The 22,206-nt window shown below is 47.3% G+C and overlaps 1 protein-coding gene across 1 annotated transcript; it reads right to left on the bottom strand.

Annotated features, from left to right (window-relative positions):
• Window positions 1–4,299: 4,299 nt before the first annotated feature.
• On the bottom strand, window positions 4,300–14,133 carry RAP2C (RAP2C, member of RAS oncogene family). The gene is made up of 3 exons (XM_030967522.1): window positions 13,591–14,133; window positions 11,538–11,857; window positions 4,300–6,769 (listed from the first exon to the last, which is right to left on the bottom strand). Exons 1-2 carry the CDS (start codon window positions 13,861–13,863, stop codon window positions 11,579–11,581), a joined length of 552 nt encoding a protein of 183 aa, XP_030823382.1. The 5' UTR covers window positions 13,864–14,133; the 3' UTR covers window positions 4,300–6,769; window positions 11,538–11,578.
• Between the last annotated feature and the right edge of the window lie 8,073 nt (window positions 14,134–22,206).

The raw sequence follows: 22,206 nt of genomic DNA, 5'->3' as shown, positions 1-22,206 counted from the left end.
TATTTCCATGACAGATGTGGTTTCCTTTTTGGCTCAAGACAAATGACTCTGGTTGAGTAAGCCTTGATTACACCTAGACAAAGAAAGCACATGTTCTCCAGGTACCTCCTGGCCAATGGATCAGACCCATTCCACCATATGGATCTTCATCCTGAGTTTTATTAACACCTCCCTCCCAGGCAGCCCCTCTACCCCCACTCCTTTTTTCTCTTTTTTTCTTTCCCAAAAGACCTTTATCACACTTCAGTCCTACCAGGGCACACCAGATTCCAGGAATACTCACAGCTCACAGCAGAGGGAGAGGTGTGACAAAGCCACACTTCACAGCAGGCAGGGGAGGAGAACAGAGCAGTATGCACCTGAATCTGGGACCTTGGTACTTTTGTAGTGATCAGAGGTGATCCCCACTTCATGGCTTCTCTGCCAGGGCCTTCTGGCAGGTGGTGGCAGCTACAAGACAGACATATTTCCAAAACCAGGAAACATTCCTACATTGTGACTGTCCCGAGATCTCAGGGGTACATTCACAAAACCTTTCCAGATTATTAAAGTGGGCCCCAAGAGGGAGCCATTTGGATGCTCCTGTGCTGACAACTACTTCAGAGACAGCTGAAAGGAAAGGAATGCAGCTGGACACCCAAGCACTTCTAACCACAGCCTGATAATGGGCAGGCCCTGCAGCTAAAATCTTTCTTCTAACCTATTAAAACATCTGCATTACTGAGATTAGACCCAGAGCATTTGGCAAGGCTGTGCTAATTCCTGGAACAACAAATGGAAAATAATGACATCAGTAATGTGACTGTGGTCCCTGCAAGGGACTTCAGAGAGCCCCATGACAGCCCAACACCAGAGGCAGGAGCTGCACTCACCTCACACACTCCTTCCTCCAGCAGTGAGGATATATATTCCAAAATCATCTCAGAAAATCCCTCACCACCCCACAGAGCTGCAACTTACGTGTGCTCTGTGAGCAGCTTTCTCTCTTTTCCAACATAGATCAGCTTTCTGAAAATTCAGTTAAATTCTTCTTGTTTTCCCACAGAAGCCAGGCTGTTAGAGATTACAAAATCATTATTAATTTGAAGAAAAGGGGCCAGTAGGATGAATCTCAAGCCAATGACTGACCATCCTATCTTGCCAGTTCCCAAAAAGACAAGTAGCCCTTCAGGAATGTCACACACAGCAAGTGTATTTTCTCTTTTCTGGGCTGACCAAATAATTTAAACATTATGTCAATGTAGATCTTCTAAGGACATAAAAGTGTATGAATTAGTCAGCCTCGCGGCAGGAGAAAAATAATTTCTGGAAAAAACAGAAATTTCCCAGAAAGCTGATTGTTTGCTTTACTGAGTTGCAGTTATAAATCAATTAAACCTTTTAGCAGAAGCATGAGCCTTAAGAGAGAACAAGTTACACTGTAGTCTCACAAATGTATGAAATACTAATCCTTTTCATAAGTCTAAGAATTTTTCAACTTTGTTATTTAAGTTCTAGTCCACTATTTATTTACATGCAAGAAGTCCAATTTCAAAATTATTCTACAATGCTGGTGCATCTGATTCCAAGCAAGTCCAAGCACCTCCACATCTCTAACACACCCTTGCCCACATGCCCCCAAGAGGGAAGTGCCACAGTTATGATTTTTCTTCCCAGGAAAGAACAACTGAGGTCACCCCATGACTGGCAGTGTCGCTGAGTCTCAAATCCCATGCAAGCCTAATCACTGGAAATGTGCTTAGTAGGAAGTAAGGCACTGCTAAGAGAGCTCACAGCACACTCAGACTGAACCAGCAGAAAAGGGCTGGACAGGAGGAGCACAGACATGCCACAAACCAAACAAGCAGTAAAGCCTCCCCTGTTAGTGAATATTTCACAGGTTCCTACAACATGAGAGACTCTTTCCCATCAATTATTGCAGTTATTGCTCCGGAGCCTTTGGAGGGACTTGAAGAAACGGTTTTGAAGGAGAGCACCAGTGACAAGAAAGCTGATTCCATAGTAAATACATTGTTTGCACAGAGAACAAGTTTCATCCCCTACAATCCTGCAATCAGCAGGGTCACTGCCAGCCCAGCTCAGCACAGCCCTCAGCAGCACCAGCACACTGCTGCCAGCGGGACATCAACTCTGCACCGAGCTCAGAGTCCTCCTTCTGTGCTCCTCGCAGCTGCATGGACCAGGCAGAGATAAAAGTGGCTATGTAAAACACCCCAAACCCACATTATTTCACTTTCAGAGCACAGAACATCGGGCCACGTCATCTCCTGACAGAGCGCCCGCAGCGCCGGGAGCCGCTCGCATTTCCTCAGAGTGAGCTGTGAGTCACCAGCCCCAGCACAGCCCAGGATGCTGCCTTCCAGCACAGATAACTCACAGGTCACTATGTACTGCTCTGGAACCCAGATCTCATTTTAATTAAGGCTAGACACTTCCACCTAGTTCCACACTGTAATTACAGCCCAGCCTCCCGGGGCAGATGCCAGCGTGCAGCTCCACACGAGGTGTGGCCGGCGCTCACCCTCCGCCCCGGCAGGGTCTCTGTGCCCAGTGTGGGGTTTGTGTGGCTGTGGGGTTTGTGTGGCTGTGGGGTGTGTGTGGCTGTGGGGTGCACCCCTGCACACCCAGCCGGGCTGCAGGGCCCAGCCCTGCCCTGGGCAGTGGCACAGTTACGTGTCACCCGTGCTGGCTGGGGGAGCAGGGTGGGGACAGGCCAGTGCTGCAGCTGGCTCCTGCTCTCTGATGGCTCTGGCGGGACATCCCTGTCCTCTGGCTGCACAGGACACTGCAGGCACCTGTAGAGCAAGACCTGGTAGACCAAAGAGAAAGCTGCCATGAAACACTACATAAACAGCCCCAAAACCAAACAGAGCAACATGACATTGCCACATCTATTTAACAAAGGATGCTACACAAGTCTGTGCAGCAACAATCAAGTTCATTCTCAGCACCAAAGACTTTTGAAAGATAATAGCTTAAATAACAATCTTATGTCCTTCCTTAAAATCCCCAACCCAGCCTGTATTACACTGTCACCTGGAAACAAACTAGTGGTGTAAATCACAGGGGTTTAACTGACATCACTTCCCAACCTACAAGTGGAAAGAGGAAGCAGCTTCCTTAGTCAGTCACACTGACTGCCATAAGGAATTGGGAGTAGTGTTGCTGCCTTTTGACTTCTTTTAAACAACACAAGAAGTCAGACTCACACAGCAATGAACCCAACAGTAACACCTCAAAGCAGACAGATCCTAAAGTGTCAGCTCCCACCCCCAGTGACACTAATGAGAACAGGGCATCACACATCTCAGCTAGCTTAGGGAAGCAGACATCTCACCTAAAATCACCTAGAAGCACACCCTACTCTTCTTTATCATTTTCCTCTCGAGATGGAAACTACTTCTCTGTTGCAGCAGAGGAAGTGTGAGCAGGAACAAGAAACAGCACAGAAACCTACCTACAAGATAAGGCTAATGCTGCTTCAGCTAGAGGAGGGGTGATGAGCAGGCTATGTGGTTTTGCCTGCTGACACACTGCTGAGGACTGAAGGTACCACGGTATCAACTTTTTCTCAACTTGAAATCACATTTTCCATTAATGCACAGCTTTAGTTATAAATGCAGTACCAAAGGTCAGTGCCAAGACTGTATGTTCTCAGGAAGATGCACTTTTTGTTACAGGGCCCAGATGACAATCATTGACTTGGCAAATTCAGGGCTCTTACTGAGCATTTAAGATAATTGTTATCAAATAGCTTTAGGCACTTTTTTCTGGAAAAATCTTGTGCCTCTCCAGTGGCAGAGCTCCAGGAGCACTCACTCTGCCAGGGTGGTGGGAAGATGTCAGCTCTGGCTGGAGGGCAGCTACAGACACTGCAAGGTGATGTCAGGACTTGTGGCCATCTTCACAAACAGAAAGCCTGCATGGAAACAAGAGTGTTACAGACTCACACAAGACAAACACAGATTTCTTTTGACCAAAGCTCCATCACACTGGCCTGTGAGGGGCCTGCTCTGAACTGGCCCCCAGCTCAGGGAGTGCCTGCCTTGCACAGGAAGATGGTGCACAGCCCTTGCTCCCCTTCTCTCTCCTCAGAGCACCCGACACTGTTACACCCAGCTGGGGCACAGCTGTACACCCTGCTCCCCCACACCAGGACTCACTCAAGACAATTCAGATGTGGTTACTGCATTTAGAATAAAACCAGGACCTCAAAAACGACCCACAAAATAAAAAGCAGCAGCAACTTGTCAGTTCAGCCCACTCTTGAAGAAACTGAACACAGACTACTCACCCCAGTTTGGTAATACAGGTATCTATTTTATTAAAAAAGTTACAAACAGGTGGACTGTAGGGTTGTCTTACAAAATGACAAGAATGAATTCTACTGGAAAAAACTTTTTACAAAGCATTATAGGTAATTGTTCCATTTTTGCACTTGTTATTCCAGATTTCACCTATCACTGATAAAGATACAGTACATTAGATACAAGATGTTAGGTTACATTTTTATTTGTAGAGCCCTACTGCAGTGATTTGAACAACTCCTAAACAGATGCCATAGTAAAGACAATACATATTGCATTTATTATTAGCCTCTTACTCTAATAAGCAACTTCACATGCAAACTATTGAGGAAGCCTAAATAAACTTTTGGTCCCTTTTTCCCCCCGAAGTGTGCTGCAGAAACCATCTCATTTTCCCAGTCCTGTCACTCTAAGCTAGTTCAAGTTTAAGGTTTTTTTTTCATTTGTTTGTTTTTTGTGGTTTTTTTTTTTTTTCTTTTTTTGCTGAGGTCAATGAAAATGAACACTGCTTTGAAAACTACCCATAGGAATGAACCACTGATCAATAGCAACCAACTTTTTCCTTCTTAGACAAAGGAAAACTAGGATTTTTATGAAATACTTTCATGTCCTATTACTTCCTTACAACCTACCAAAATGATCAACAACCATCACTTAAAAAAAAAGTCTAGTTTGAATACAAGGTTTGGTTTAATTCTGATATTAAAGTGCAAACCTAAGTATTAGCCTCAGCCTGTTTATAAAGTTTGTACAAACAGGAAAAAAAATTTCAAGTAACCCCACAGAAAAAGAATCAGGTGTTTTAATAACCAGGCAGAAATCCTGTCCTCTTCTTTTCAGGATTCAAATTCAACACTGAATGTAGACACATCTTTATTTCTGCTAATATTGTAGTCAGCCTGCATTATTACCAATAAAACACATTAATATTGAGATACTGTACCGGTGATCTTTTATTGTTTTAAATGCCATCATCCACAATACAATTTGTGAGTTTTCAATTGCTTAACCTCATATATCCATCACTGCTTTTACTGGAGCTTTTCTCATAGATATTTAACTATTACAGGGAAAGAATGTACATTTCTAGAAGCATGTTCAAATGACTAAAGCTGGGCTCCTAAAAACCTAGAACTTTGGTGCAGTAGGTGAACTGCAGTTATTAAATTTCTGCAAAAAAAATTACACATTTTAAACCACTGCTAGAAAAAGCTCTCATGTATGCAACATGTTAATAGAGGTGAACAAAAAGATTTCATCTGTTCTTTGTACATTTTCATTCTGCTCTTTATACCTGTGTTATTGTTAAAATTTTCAAGTATTCAGAGAAAATGTTGATCAGGTAAACAATAAGGAAGGCAATGGCTGTTTAAAGCACGCTTGCAGTTAGTATCACTGAAACCTGGTGCTTTTCCCCTTGTTACACCAACTTGTCTCTAATATTAAACTTGTTTATTGGGGAAAAAAAACCAAACTAAAAAGCAATTTGTGACAGTGCAAGAAAAATTTTAACAAATATTGCTTTAAAATATTATTCAGAAAGACAAATATTAGAAACTATAAAATGTAAAGTGATCTTATTTGCATTAGATTTACATATGCAGAGGTCTACTAGATGTCTCTTACTGTGCCAGGCAAAGCTGAGCTGACAGAGTAGGCATAGAGCCCATTTTGAAGGATACATTATCCCTTTTCAAAGGCATAGAGAAGCAATTTGTAAACAAACAAGTTTAGAAACTCAGTAGAAGGAAAAGTGTGCTGCTGTTTTTCAATGCTACAATTGTCATTTTCAATTAAGAAACCCGAGATTGCCAGAAACATCAGCTGGAGACTTTCTATGCCATTCCAAGTAATCCCTACTGTCAAATCAGACCAGTTACAAACACATTGTCACAGCTGCATTTGCCAAGAAAAGGGATACTACATCCATACAACAGAGTGCCTTCAGTATCTTTCCATGACACTGTCACACGTAAACAAAAAGTCTCAAAGAATGACCAACTACATTGTAGGAGAAAACCTTGCAAATAGAAATAAGCACTGATGCGAGGTAATATACAGAAGTAACCATTTGTTTAAGGCTCAACTTATTCTCCATTAAAACTCTCTTCTTTTAAAAGGCATTGAGTAGGTAATACTGAGTTTAAGTATTTAATAAATACAAATTCAGAATTGATTAAAGAAATCAATTAAAATATTAAAAATGAACTCTTGCATATTAGCCATTATATGAACTTAGAAAGCTATAAAAGGACTGATAGATAAAGAACAGATTTTAAAACTTATGGTAAACATGCTAAGCATTCTGATTAAGGTGTGTGGATCCTGGAGGCCACCAACCTTATGCACTTAGATGTATGGCAATGTGCTGTAATAGAGACAGGTTTACCAAGGCTCAGCTCTGCAACCTGGGCTGAAAGTTCTCCAAAGCAGCATCTGTGCAAGTTTCCTCTGAGTTTTATCTGCAATTTAAACAAACAAACAAACAAAAACCTAATGAAAGCCAGATTCAATACATATCCAAAGTGAACAGGGCTCCTCCCCTGCCTGGAATGGCCAGTTTTCCATCATGAGCTCCAAAGCACTGTTTTCCACAGCAGCATTCCCAAATGCTCCACTAACTCTGATAATACAGGAGGCAAGCAGGTAACAACCTATTGCTATTCACTTTGTAACAGCTGCTACTGTGGGATAGGAAATTGCACCTAAAAATCTGAAAAAGCTGGGAAATTTAAGTTCTCTTGTACAGATGCACCAATGCAGGACCTAGTGTATGTGTAATATCCAGTAACACACAGCGAGGGCCTTGAGCACAAGTTCTGAGAACAGGCAGATGAACCACCTCACTCAGTTTTGACACCTGTGCTCTCAGCAATCAGACCCTCTAACTGACTCCAAAAAAAGCCCCTTAGCATTCAGACAGCCTCAGCAGGGACAGAGCTGTACACCACCATCCTCAATCAAACACACCAACATATGTGACCAAACCATCTTTGCTTTTTAGATAACTTGCTTGCAGCTCCCAGGATTTATCTACAGAGATATCCTAAAAGTCTCAGGTGAAGCTCAAAGTCTGTAGAAACCTGTCATATGTATGTGCACGTACTTCACTCTAGCTTGATCCATGACTTTTCAGGGATTTTGAGGAGCCTTCTCAATTCTTCAATTTCTCCAAATGAGTCAGGACCTTATGTTTCCTACTGCACCATTTCTTTCCAGCTGTTGATTTGCTCTCAGCTAACAGTCTGTCACCACAGAGGGCTCTGACATGGCCAGGGTTCCCCCTCTTGCCTAGCTGGCAGCAGGAGCAGCACTGCTGCCCTGACAGGAACCAACAGCCAGGTTTTTCTTGCTGGTTTGTGTGTTTTCCAACTAACAGCAACTCTCTCTCAATCTGGTAAGATCACTCCCACTCCACACACTGTTGCTGGTCCACAAGTTTTAGACAGAGAGAGTCCCTGTACTGTCAGAAGCAGCAAACCAACATTTAGTTTCTAACGGGGATGGATTAGACCTGCTTAATAGATGTTTTATCTTTGCTTAGAGCATAGAAGAGGAAACCATTTACAGTGTAGCTCCTCATCCTATCAGAATTAGATCCACCCCAAAAACTTCATCTAAACCCAGCATTCCATAATGTGGCCAGCAAAGAATTGCTGGGAATAGTAAGAACAGAAAAATGCATGAATGGTATTTTCCTCCACAGGCCCTTCAGCATCCTTGGATTTGCAGGTTAGGGACCTCCCAGTTCAGATTTGTCATCTTTCCATTTGTGTTTAGTTACTAAAATTAACACTACAGGATACCTCACCTGGCTTCATTTGCCTGTGATATTTTATACCATTCTCTGCTCTCTTCTGTGAGCAGGCAGGAGAGAAGGGGAAGTTAGACAATATAGTATAATAAATGAGTCTGTGTTGCACAGCCACACAGACCAGAACAGAGAACACTTTCAGTTTTTATTCCTAGAGTATTCCTCTTCTTTCACCCTTGCCAATATCAATTACTCATGAACACAGGGGACAGAAACCAGAATCAGTCTTTCATCCCAACCTTTAAGGTGTTACCAATCCTATTAGTATCAGAAAGACTTTAGTGCACAACCACTGTACCAAGTACCACACTTTAAAGAAAATTCAAAACACAAAACAGTGTCATACTGAAAACTCAAGGAGCAAGGAACACAAAGCAAGTCCTGGAACTCTCCCATCTCTGAATACAAGGCAAAACTACAGAAGACCACTGCAGAAACACAAAAGAGGAGGTGGGAAACAGGATGTGAGAACAACACACATTTTTAAAAGGAACTAAGGGTTATCCTGACTATGCAGTTATGTTCCATCCTCCATCTCAGCCAAGGCAGCTGACTGGAACAACAGTTTAGCAAATGCTTCTCAAAAGTGTCATGAAAGAACCTACACATCATAGCTGACAGACAGGCAGAAGTATCAGCACCAAAAAGAGCTCAGGTTAAGTGGTACCTGAGCGTTAAAACTGACATTGGAACAGCCTCAGGCAAAGCTAGGCTCAGAAAAGAAACCCAGCCCCACCCCTCTGGTGCCCTCCTGGCACCAGAGCTGCAGGAGCACAAACTGTCGTATGTACTGCTCTGTGAACTGACACACCCAAGACTCTTCCTGGACACAGCCAGGTGACAGAACTCAGAGATGATGATGATCCCAGGACACAGCTGTAGTTCAAGCCCACAGGTTTTCAGAGAGGTGGTTCTACCTCCTCAGTTTCAATTTACCTAGGAGGGGTCACTCCTAAAGCAGAGGTCTGACAAGCAGCAATTGTTTCCTGGATCACAGATAAGCAGGATTACAAAGCTGATTAGAGCTATCACCAGACACCATCAGCACCTCTCCTACCAGAGCACATCAGACAGAAATTATCAAGCAGCAAAGGCTTATGATAAAGTTAATGAGATCCTACATCTACTCAATCAAAGAACAAGGATAGAGTGGGAGCCAGGAAGAGGAAAGCACCCCAAAAGTGTTAGCCTGAAATGAAATATACAGAGCATGAAGTCTGTGAAAAGCCAGAATGAGTAATAAAAAGTTCCAGACGTGGTGAGAACTGGACTGAAGAGGAAATGGATCAGGAAGGAAAGACTTGTTTGGCACAGGTGATGAGACTACACTAGGCAGAGGCAGCACTGCCCAGAAGCAAGGAAGCAGTTTGCTGCTAACGGCTTGGGGTGATTGTCTAAGCCAGGGAGAAGGAAGGAGAGGAAATCTCTATCACAAAAGCTTAGATCCCCTGTCTCAAGACCTCACAAAGACATAAGAATACAGATGTTTCTTCTGAAGCAAGAACATGTTGAGGAAGTCACCAAATCGAGGTAAAAGTTATCATTCAAAGGAATAACGTGGCCCTGCCCCTTCTTCCATTTCACCTGTAAGACTAAATGTGCTACTTAGTGCTAAATCCAGAAGCAGGCAGGTTTCAAAGCCTCCCTTAGAAGAATCAATTTCAGAACTCTAAATTTCAAGGATGAAAGCCCCGATTTTGTCAGAGTTCAATACAGTAATCTGCACAAGACAAACCATTAGTAACCCAGGGGATTGCCATATCCTTTGGCATGATACTTCTAGTCCACATAATCTTGTTAGTGAAGCCGCCTTAGAAATAGCTGCAACATTGCATTACTATACACAATACAGGATATTACCCCTGCAGCACTCAATTTAAAAAAAGGCAGTAATTTCTTAAGATTCATTTCTTCCTAGAACTCCATGGATTCTGCAGGTGTGATTAATGTACAATGAAAGACTTGATTTTTATTTTCCTCTGCTCCAAAACAACAAGCTCACCTTTCAACAAGCAAATCTCAAACTTACACCTCTTACACAGTGACAGCAGCCCTTCCTAATTTCACAGAACTGGAGATAAAAACATCATGTATTATCTGTAGCATGACAGTGCTAGGGCCATGAGTACCTGAAATTTGATATTTACAAAGCACTTGATAACAATCTCAAAGAGAAGCTCTGAGACTTCACTCTGACCTTGCACTCAAGATTAAAGAGGATACATGGTCCAAAGCTTCCAGTAATAACCTATTTTCCCCTCTTGTCACTCAGACACAAAAAGCTCCTTTGAGTTAAGCAAGTTACTACCATGGCAGTGGAGTCTGAGCCTCAAGCAGTGCAGCTGTCAGGAGGGGCAGTTCCTTCCCCTGAGTTTCTACATCCTCCCTCATTCCTGCACTTGCTCTCGGAGATCACGAGTTGTTTGTGAAGGTCCAACAGACAACTGGAGGTCTGAGGGCCCAGCTGGCTGCACACAGAGCACACCAAGGGTGCTTTGCAGGCACATGGATCTGAGCCAGAGGTGAAACAAGACCTGCAACAGCTACAGGGGAAACAGGAGTGGTGGGGGCTCAGAACCACCTCATGGGAATGCACACTGGGGAGGGACAGACCCGTTCACAGTCAGGAGGAAAAAGGTGATGAAAAAGACCAAACATGTGAAAGGCCAAAGGCAGCTGTCCTGGAGGGAAAAAAATGAAAATTAAAGCAACACCTGACACAGGGGAAGCTTTACAGAGGGCCCTCTGAACACTGAACTCTCATCACACCTCTTGTGAGCCACTGGGAGAGTTGTGCATTGGGAAGCCATTTTACAGTGTGTTCTCTGCTCTGGAGATTTGAGATGAAGAGCACTTTGTGCACGCCCTTGACTATTACATGTGGGCTTTGAGCCACTTCTCATCACTCAGGGTGGTTCTTTTGCAAGAGAAACTTATTCCACTGATAAGGCAGAAGGGCACTGTCAGTTTCTGTACTACAGAACTTTATTTCTTTCAAACAAGCTCAAAGTCTTCTCAATAAAACTACCGGGAAACTTGGTCACAATAATCCCATTGAACTCCAAGGTAACTCCCATTACTGGAAAATAATTCAGATACCAGCTACAAGAATAAACTCACTGCAACATCACAAAGCACTTATGCAGAATAACACAGCATCAAATACAGCACTAACAGTCAAAATAGGTGCAGATGAGATCATTCAATTTGTGTCATTGTAAAATTACTGCAAGCAAATGCAGCATTCCCTGACTAACCCTGCTGAGGTAACACGAGAAGTCCATTTGACTCAACCATGTGCACAAGCTCCCTTCTCTTTTGGAGGAAGGCTGCCTCATTTCAGACTCCTTATCCCTTTATCTTTTACTGAAACACCACGTTTAGGCACCTCAGTTAGTTATGACTGTTCCACCAACCTGCTCTGTATGGCCATGGTTGAGGTTTTTCTTAATCTCTCTCACTGGACGATGCAAGTTGTACAACATTGATCTTGTTTTTCAGGCAGGGAGGCATAGTTCATTTGCCTGACGATCTCAGCAAACAGTTCATCCACCATTGTTTTGCTCTTGGCTGACGTCTCCATGAAGGGACAGCCCCACTCCTGAGCCAGGGCTCTGCCTTCTGCAGACGGGACTTCCCTCTCCGACTCCAGATCCACTTTATTCCCCACCAGGATCAGAGGAACCTTCTCGTATCTCTTCACCCGGACAATCTGGTCCCTCATGGGCTTGATGTCCTGGTCAGACAATCCAGCTGGTTAGTACATGCAAGGGATCACATGGAACTTCCACACAACCACTGCAGAAACACACTTTAATAACCCTCACATGCAGCTGAACATTAAAAACACATCAGAAGGCTTTTTAAACTCATAGTCACGCAAATCTAGAATTCAGAGAAAATTTACTACCTGCCACTAAGTTACTTCTTCTTTTCTATAAAAGCATGCACACTTTAGAGAATTTTATGTGCCTTCACAAACAGAAAGTGACTGCTGTGCTCTCAGACAGTCTCAGCCAGAGGAGGACACGGCATTGCTGCTCTGAAGGCTGGTTTCAGCTTTCTGAAGAAGCTGTCTCAAGTCTAAGGACCTGTAACCCTAGCAGGGGCATGCCATTACACAACCATTTAGGAAGTTTGTGCTTAGTTTACAGTTTGAGAAAGCCATCAATTTAAATAAAGCCTTCTCAGTCCTGGAATGCTTAGAATAATTCATTGTGAAGACATTTAATCACATGTAAGTAACCAAATTAGATGTTGTAAAGAGATTTTATTACCTAGAGATGCATTTATTCAAGCCTGAGCCGACACGGGGCGTTTACACTTGAAAGTCTGAGTCAGCCTGCTCTGCCCCCTGAGTGTTTTAAGTTGCTATCAGTACTACAAATTCTTGCATAGTTCTGAGACAAAGCAATCCCAGCGTTTGAAGTTACCACTGTGTAAAGAACTGCAGAGAGGTTTACACCTACAGCCTTCAGAGCAAACACTACAGACAGACGGGAATAATTAAATATTAACAAGGTGGATTACTGCACATCCATTCCTCGAATAATGAGGGCTCACTGGAACCCAAAAATCAGTGAAAATGAGAGCAAAAGCATCCCAATGTCACTGCTGTTGTTTTCCAAAGATAAGCGTGTCTTCAGCTTGCACAGGGTTGTTTCAGGGCCTCTGCTAAGATAAGGTTTAGCCTTCAGCAGAAGCAAACAGTGGGGGTGTGCACGGTCTTGCCAAGCAGCTCGAACACACCCAGCTCAGCAGCCCAGCCAAGGCAGGAGCTGCAAATCCCCGCGCTGCACGGAGTGCTGCTAAACTCACCTATTGCCCAAAAACAAAGCCCCGCTTCTACAGGCAGCTCAGAGCAACTACTAGCTGAGACATTTCCTTTTTTTTGGAAGCGTTTTAATAGTAGAAATCAAATCCAGATCCACAAACGATCGTGTATAGCTAGCTCTCCTCTCCAGCACTCCACCTACGCTGTGAGAGCACGGAGCTCGTGCTGGACAGGAATATATTTTGGGGGCAGGGAGCGGAAAATAGCAGCTCACTTAACAAGTCACAACTGCAGAACAATGAGACTCTCTTCAAGAGCAACTGCAGAAACATGCCTTTTAGGAAGGAGAGGGGGTTGGAAGGGGAAGTCTCGGGTTTAATATCGAGTGATTTCTTCACAAAGGGGGATTGCCAAGAGATTTCTGTTGGGGAAGTGGGAGCTAGTCATTGTTCTCCAGCACTGCGTGGGATTTAACAATGGTGGCACCCTGATAAGTACCTGCAAAGCAAGCAGTTTTCCATCAGGAAGCAGGGCTGGTAAACGCGCTTTCAAGTTGGGCATTTACACTTTTGGCCCTTCGGAGATAAAGCGCTTTCCACGCACACGTGGCTACCCCTAAAACTTCCTCCTCGGCCCAGCGCCTTCCCCGGGGCAGGGCCGGCCCCAGCCGAGGACGGGACCCCGGGCGAGGTTACCTGGAAGGACTGCTGGTTGACCAGGCTGTAGACGAGGATGAATCCCTGCCCGTTCTTGATGTAGAGGTCGCGCATGGAGGCGAACTGCTCGGTGCCCGCCGTGTCCAGGATCTCCAGCACCGAGGGGGACGAGTCCACCTCGATCTCCTTGCGGTAGAAGTCCTCAATGGTGGGGTCGTACTTCTCGATGAAGGTCCCGGTGACGAACTGCACCGTCAGGGCGGACTTCCCCACCCCCCCGCTGCCCAGCACCACCACCTTGTACTCCCGCATCGGGCCCCGCTCGCCGTTCCCCGCCGGGCCCGGGCCTAGGGCAGGCGGCACCGCGGCCCTCGCATAGCCCCGGCCCGCCTCAGGTGAAGGGCGAGGCCCCACTGCTCCCGCGCCGTCCTGGGGGGAGCGAGACCCCCGTCAGCGCCCGGCGCGGCCCCGGCCCCGCTGCGCTCCTTCACCGCCGCGCTCCCGCCATCGCCGCCTCGGCCGCGGGACCCGCCCGCCAGGGCCACCCCCACCCGGAAGGGTTTTGCTGAGGCACCGGAGGCGGCCCCGCCCGTCGTCACCGCTCACTTCCGGCGTGCTGCGTCACGGCGCGCCCGAACTGCGCCCGGGGGGGCAGGTTTGAGTGTGGCACCGAGGCACCCGCGCTGTGATGGGGGACAGGTTTGAGTGTTGCACCGAGGCACCCGCGCTGTGACGGGGGACAGATTTGGGTGAGGCACCGAGGCACTGTCCCTGCCCGGCCCCCCAACATGGCCGGCCTGACATGGCGGCCGCAGCCCCTCAGAGGGCGGCTCTGTGAGCGCCGCGTTGTCCCTCCACGAGCTCCCGCTCGGCACTCGATAACTTGAACAAACTTGAACAAACTCCATAACAAACTCCTCTCAACCCCCTGCGGGAAGAGAACCGCGGGAGAGGGGACCCAGGATATGACACCGGCGGGTGTCGAGAGTGGGACACCGGCACCGCGGCTCTTATCCCTGGCAGCCCGCTGGGCAGGGGACAAGGAGGGTCACCAAGTTCATCACAGGGATGGGGCACCTCTAATATAAGGAAAGGCTGGGAGAATTGGGATTGTTCAGCCTGGAGATGAGAAAGCTTCTGTGTGACTTAATTGCCCCTTCCAGTGCCTGAAGGGATTTTACAGGAAAGACAGCGAGGGGCTGTTTCCAAATACATGTAGTGACAGGAAAGGGGGAATGAATGGGCTGACTGAGAGTGCAGGTTTAGATTCGATATTAGGAAGAAAATCTTTACTGTCAGGGTGGTGAGCCCCCAGCACAAGCTGTGCAGAGAAGCTGCCCCAGTCCCTGGAGCGTCCGAGGCCATCCATGGCAGGGCTGAAACCAGATCGCCTTTAAGGTCCTTCCCAACCCGAACCACTCCGGGATTCTGTGAAAGGTGTTACCTCCACCTGCAAGATTCGTCCCGTGCCTTTACACTCCCACAGCTGCCCAAACCTCACTGCCCCGCGCTTTTCCCCGTTCCGTGAAAATCCCCCCAGAAGCGGCCGGAGATTCCCGGCCGGGCCGGGCCGGGCGGGCCGGGCCGGGCTCGGGGAGCTGGGCCGGGCTCGGCAGTCCCGCGGCAGTGCTGACAGCAGGTGTCAGCACGGCACCAGAGACGTCCCCGCTTCCCCGCCACTGAAACTCCCCCTTGTTAAGAGCAAGCAACTGAAAAGAATCAGCGTCTGTTTTCTCTCTAAAATAAAATCCCCCAGTAGCTTCAGGCCCGACTCGATGATTCTCACCCGTAGGAGAAGGTCCCCTCCAATATAAACACATTTGTTTCTGCTGTTCCCTGCCTATTGCAGAATTTCAGCAGGCAGTGTGAAGTGCTCGATTTGTCCCTTTCCCCTTTGCATCACCTGTTTGATTGAAGTCCAGGGCAGACACAGCTGCCGCGTTTTGTTTCTCCTGGGCATCCAGCAGCCATAGAAAAGTTCCTGGCCAAGCCTAAAACCATCCAAAGGTACTGAGGAGGTGACTCTGCTTGTGGCTGTTTTCACAAACAGCTTTATTTTATTCACTTTCTTTCCATAAAGAGAACATGTCCATTATGGGAAAAGGTCAATGAGGACTTTTATCCTCCAGAACAAATCTTACTTAAGTTACACCAAATTTGATTCACTCTTCTTTATTACATGTAAGTAAAAAGCCCTCTCCTTCCTTCACTGTTGCCTCCAGAATTGTGTTGTCAAGTGAATTGCTGGCAGGAGGCAGACGTGCCTGGATGGAAGATTTTCATGTGGCTGGTGAATCAGCTCGAAAATGTAAAAAGGTGAGCATTAAAACAGGCTGCCTCCTACTTTAACCCCATTAGAAATCACGAGTTGTTGCAAAGTACCTTAATGCACTCAGGGTGCTCGGGATAAAGGAAAGCCGCAGTTGCTCCCAGAGGAGCTTCCCATCTAATTTTAACCGTGACACAATCGGTGACAGTGACAAATGGGGGGAGGGAGAAAAGGGGCAAGGGAGGATGAGGGTGACAATAATAAGATTACACGGTCACTTAGGTTCATTATGTGCACGTCTTTGTGGCACTGCTGGTCCATTATGTGTGTGATGGGTGGAGGAATGGCTGCGGGAGAGGAAGGGGCAAAGAGCACAGTGGGAGAAAAGGCAAATATATTTTTGTGCAATTGACTTTAACCAGCAATGTCTCGCTCTTGGGCTGAGGGGAAGTCCAAGCAGGTGGACACAGGATTGGGAAAATGGATTTTTTTCCCTCCTCCAGTATTGATTTGGATTGCCAAGATTTATTTCCCAAATCACAGGACTTTATACCTGGGCATATATGCCTATAGCTGAAAAAAGGGCCAATCTCAAAGTGCACCAGGTTGTTTGTTATCCTTAAGACGAGTCATTGCCTTCATTAAACAGTTTGCACAGCTCTTTCACCACCTTGTGCCCTACCACATATCCCGAGCCACAAAAATAGCTGGTGATGTCAAAGGTTTTGAAAGTCTGGATGGGAAGAGCTGCTTCTGCCATAAATGGCCAAGCCCTGAGCCAGCCATGCAGGGCACCTCCTGCCAACACCACCTCTGCCACTCCCACGCTATCACCATCCCCTCCCCTGAGGTGTGGCACATCCCGGGTCAAAGGCCTGATTTAATCTCTGCTGCCACTTTCTCCACAGCTCCTGCCAAGGAGAAAGGAGCAGGGCCCAGCCCTCCGTGCTGCCCCAGGAGGGTTTGCCCTTTCTCAGCAAAACAACCTTCCCAAATGAGCATCCGGGCAGGATTCGATTGCTGCCAGAGCAGCTCTGTGCTGTTGATGGACTCAGCTGCTCTATGCTGTGCCTGCAGCCAGCAACAATAAAGCAGGCTCTTATTAAATTAACCTGCTAAGACACAGATCCTGCAGGGATGTTCAGGGAACAGACAGATGGCACAAGCAAGGGCCAGGAATAATTGCAATCCCCATCTCACCAATGCGAGAGATGAATCCTGCCTGGTGCTGTGCCCAGCAGGGAGGTGGGACTGGGAGCAGAACCCCGAGAGGTGACAAAGGAGCCTCTGCAAGCCGTGGATGGAGTGAGGAGTCTGGAACATGTCCTGTGGATGCCAGGGTGGGACTGCACCACCCCCCAGCAGCCAAAGCCTCCCCACTGCAGGCACAGTGTGGGTGCTGTGTGGCTGCCCCCACCTCTGGTGGGCTGTCCCCGCTGCCATCATCGATCTGCTCTGACTCCCTGTGTCTGCTCGAGCTGCAAACCAGGCTCTCCCCTGGCAGGAAGGCTGCAGCAGGGATAGCCCAGGCTTCACCTCAGTTACCATCTAGCTGGGGACGTCATTTGCGTAAATACATGCAAAACCAGCTTAAGGCCCAGTGTCCTTTCTTCTCTGCCTCTTCCAGAGGTTTTGCTAATCCACTTATTGTGCCTTATGGTGTTCAGCAGGGAAGCTGCAGGGTAGGACCAGCTCCTCAGGGCTCGAATGGCTACTGGGGCACCGGGGGCTGCTCTCACATGCAGCTCATTCAAGGAGGTCATGTTACACCAGTCACATAACCGCAATGACAGCTTTTGATCCCAGCCCTGTCAGGTTCCAGTAAAATGTGTCTTAGGGGTTGAATGTGTCCACCTGGCCCAGACTCCTAATTCTGGGGCTGTTTCAGAGCCTGCAGAGATGCTTTTCTTTTTTGCCAGCTTTTCCTGCCAATATAGAGATGACTCAGAGGCAAATCCTGAGGACCTTTCTCAGAAATTTCTGATTTTCTGCCATCCCTCAGCTTTTAGCCATTACTTTAGTTGCAACAACAAGCATGATGGTGCTTCAAAAGAGGTAAAGGATATTTTCCAAAGCAATTACCAATTCTGAAGCAGAAGTAGGGCTGCACTGAAATATAATTGATACAACAAGGAGACTGTTGGGATTTCTGAGAGAAGCATCTCTCTCTGGCTCACAGACATGGTACCAGATCACCAGCCATTTAGAAGAGCTTGGCCCTGGTGCTTATCAGCACCACAGGCAGCCGCAGTCAGTGCCTGCAGCCCCTCAGCTCCCCACCAGCCCTCTCTCCCGGTTGTCCCCTCTGATGCTGCACCTCCTGCCCGCAGGAGCAGCATCTCTGTGTCTCTGGGTGGTGATGAGTCACTGCTCCACGTGAGCCGGCCGTGCTGGTGAAGCCAGCAATGTGCTTTCACGGGTCATTCCTCTTCCTATTTTCTCCAGACGTCGAGATGAGCTCTCTCCTCATTGCCCTTCACAGTCCAAGCTGCTGTAATCCTTTCTGCGGTGCCTGGAAGCGCCTCCAGCTTTTGCTCTCTGGGTCTGTTGGGCTCACACCGAGCTGCAGCTCCTGGCTCTCAGAGTGGCCTGTCCTGCACACGCCCAACACGATGCCAGCACAGCACCCTCTCCTTGGGTACCACCTTCCACAAATTTCTGCAAAGCTGAGCAGGGCTGTCCTCAGATTTGCCTTTGTTAAATCATCAACACATGGGACAGCCTCTTCATAGAAATACAAATACATATTTCAAAGTTTCTAGCCCACAGTAGAGTAAAACTGAAAATACAGCTCCTTAAGGCTAAAAAAGGCAACAGTGAATACATAAAACCAAACCTGTTGCTTTAAACTCCAAATGAAAAGAAAGGAGGGGGAAGGTAAATACCCAGACAATATATATTTTTAAGATTTGTAAGTATAAAACAATTTTAAACTGATGTCTTACAGAAAGGTTTCCATTTGCTTTTAGAATTCCATGTGTTTTCCTTTTTTTATCATATTCCTGCAGCATTTGAAATTCAAATGCTACAGAAATGTGTAACCTTGCTCATGAAATTTGCTGGCCAAATGAAGCAGACAACAATTAATTAGAGTGAAACCCCCTGCTTTACTCCCATTGGTGAGAACAAGAGAGAGAAAATGTAAAATTCAACCCAAATGGGGTATTGAGAAAATACTTTAATATGATGTTGATCTTAATAAGCAAAACCATTTCTTTCCTCCCTCCTTTTTCAGTAAATTGCTTTTCACTTGACAATTTCCTCACAGAGAAGTGACAAGTATTATTCCGAGTCGTTAATTCCTCCATGCAGGCTCTGAGCTCATTAAAGCGTGCCGGGTCCCGGGGCGGGCACTGCCAGGTTGTGCGGTGACCTGAGACCAGAACACCCCTGCCTTGTGCTGTCCCCTGCCCTGGACAGGCAGTGTCACTGAGACAGCCGAGCACCTCGTCCTCGTGGCTCCCCAGTGCCTTGGGTGGGTGACACGGGGACATTTCTGTAGGAATACTGGTGGCCCTTTCCTTATTGTGCATGGGATGCACAATATGTGAGTCTGGCAGCACTCATGGTGCTTCATGGTGTGGGAGATTCTTCCCAGGTGGGCAGTGCCACTGTCACCAAATGCTGCAGGGTGGCACATCCCACTTGATTTAGAGTCATGGAATATCAAATCAGAATATCACAGGCCATCTCCCAGGCATGGCCCTGTTGCCCATGCTGAGGACTCTCACTTTCCCATCCAGCTCTTTTCCCCAGCCACACAAACACATCAGCAGAGTCCCCGTGCCTGGCACATGTCCCCAAATGGCCACCCTGCACATCTTGGATGAGCTGCCTCCAGAGATCAGCCTGAGGCCAGAGGGAAAGGCTTTCCATAGCAGTGCAGTGGCAGAGCCATGGGCAGTGGGAGCCAGGCAGAGCTTCCCCCCAGGCTGTCTTTGCCAGCAGCCAACAAAGCATTGCAGAGCAGGAACACGGCGAGCTCATTATGAGACACTTGATCAGCTTTCCTGTCAAGGGAGGCCGATGGGACAGAGCTGTGTGTCCTCCACACCAGAGCCTGTCAGCTCTCCTGGAAAGAACACCTGGCTGCTTGGAGACAATCCAGACACCAGTAAGGGTCTTCATAACACCCTGGAGATCTGCAGCCTGGATGACATGTGGCATCCATCATCATCATCATCATCATCCAAGGGAGCCAAACCAGCAGACCTCAGAGGCTGACTGCTCCAGGAGCCTGGGAACCAAGGGGTTAAAGTGGTTGGCCAGGGAAAGTCCTGGGAGGAGAAAAGCACCGAAACTACTTAATTAGAGTATTCAAATTAGATGGGGTTGCAAAGCAGTTAATTTCTCGACTTGAAAAAAACCAAAATTAATATTTGCTAGCCAGGACCAGAAGCAGTGGGAGCCATCGACAGCTTTGCTGGGGCTCCTCATGCTGAGAGGACTCCAGAGGTCTCTGCCATAATTACCTGCAGTCTTTAGTATTTTGTTCTGCAGTTTATGAACTGCTTGAGCATTTTGTGGATAAAAGCTGGTGATCCAAACCCCAGCTGTATTTCTGCTTAAAGAAGCAAAGGGCTGCTGCCTGGCATTGCAGTGTGACACTTCGGTGTTTCAGAGTTTCCTAATTTGCACAGTCTGAAAAGGATCAAACCAGTGGCTGGTGGAAGCAAACTGTGACTCTGCCAGGCTGGTGCTCCCTCCCAGCCTCCAGGACCAGGCAGGCACTTTTCATCCCTGCACAGATGGACCAACAGCCCTGCATGGGCTGAGCCACCACTCAGAGGGCTCACTGCCTCACTGATCCATTGCCTCACTGATCCACAGCCATGGGCACCTCATTGTCAGCAGCCCCTGAGCCAGTCCAGCCATGCCAGTGCCAGGGAGAGGATGCTCTTCCCTCTGCCTTGTGCCACAGCTCCAGTGTGGGAATGTGGACTTGGGATGCTGTGGGGACAGTGCTAGGACTCATCCCTTGGTTAGTCCTTATCCACAGTCCTTGTCTGTGGGCTGACAGCTTTCCTTGCTCTGGTCCATCTGCCTCACCCCTCAGGCTTTTCTCATCTGCTTTTTTGCTGGTCTAATCTTTTCCCTAATATTTAATCCCATGCCAAATTCTTTCCCATCATCTTAAAATTCTGAAATTCTCTAAATTTTTTTTCCTTATCTTGTCTGCATAATTGAGAACTATCTTGAATCCCTCTGTGTTCAGACTTTATACCTTGTGCTGCCACAATGCTCCAATCACTTAAACATGAGATCTTTGCATATTATTCCTGTGGAGACAAATTTTTGCATGTTCCCTAGAAAGAAAGTTGTCCTCCATTAGCAAGTGGTGAATGAGAGGGGATGTCACAGCAGGAGCAGAGGCAGCAGTGGAGAGTCCCACCCTGCACTGTGCCTCAGAGTGATACTGATGTCTGAGACAAGCTGGGGTTTCTTTCCCAGCAATATCTTTGCTCTTCAATGGCTGTGAGTGAAAGGCTTTGACACCCTCCATCAGCAGAGCACCAGGTGAGGGCTGGCACACGTTCCCTGCCACCCTCCCTCTGGCAATGCAGCTGCCACTGCCCCTGGTGCCACCCACCAAGGCTCAGCACAATGGGAAGGGAAGGAAAAAGCCACTTCCCCCTGCACAAACACATTGCACCAAGAGCAGAGAAAATTGATCTCTGGCTGCTGAGCCTCTCTAGCACTTTGTGTTGCTGAAAGGAATAATCAAGCCTGGCCCTGGAGAAGGCAAAGACAGAAAGGAAATTAAAGCTTTCCCTGTCTGATGATTTTTCTCTGGGGTTGGGGCCCTCCCTGGGGACCCCAGTGGTGGTTTTGGGAGAGGCTTTTGCTCTGGGGCCTGGTTCAGCAGCAGATCCACAACAATCCCACAAAATTTTGCTTTTCCTGCTCATGCAGCAGCTCTGAGGGAAAAGGGAAGAAGCTGCCAGGGCTCCCAGCTGAGCCCCCAACAAGGGGGCTGCCACATGCACCTACACTGGGCTTGCCTAGGGATGTCACTTGAGCCACAGCACAGCTTCTCTCCTGTCCTTCATGAGCAGCCATGGGCTGATGCAGAAGCCAGGCTTTCTCCAGGTTGTGGCCCTCACAACAACTGCAGGGGTTGGAGTTTGGGGACAAGGATCCAAGTGGTGAAGTGTCACTCACGAGGCTGAGCAGGGAGAGGAGGCTCCTCACTTGCCCTCAAGCCAAGGGTTGAGCTTTGCCCTCCACAAGAGTGTGGGCCATTTGCCACAGCCCATCACCAGAGGCTCAAAATCTCTATCTAATACTCTGTTGGCTGAACAATTACCAAATTAAAAGAAAAATCCACACTGAAAGGGGAGTCCAGAGGCTCCTCCTGGCTCCCAGCAGCAGACCCTGAGCTGGCC

This window comes from Camarhynchus parvulus, chromosome 4A (assembly GCF_901933205.1).
Source record: "Camarhynchus parvulus chromosome 4A, STF_HiC, whole genome shotgun sequence".
NCBI lineage: Eukaryota > Metazoa > Chordata > Aves > Passeriformes > Thraupidae > Camarhynchus > Camarhynchus parvulus.
Note: the sequence above shows the minus strand (reverse complement) of the source record. Positions and strands in the feature narration are given on the sequence as shown.

Excerpts from the sequence above, each read along its gene's own strand:
- RAP2C (XM_030967522.1), bottom strand. The coding sequence starts at position 13,863 with ATGCGGGAGTACAAGGTGGTGGTGCTGGGCAGCGGGGGGGTGGGGAAG. Across the intron at positions 11,858-13,590 it reads TCAACCAGCAGTCCTTCCAG|GACATCAAGCCCATGAGGGA; the intron begins GTAACCTCGCCC and ends TTGTCTGACCAG.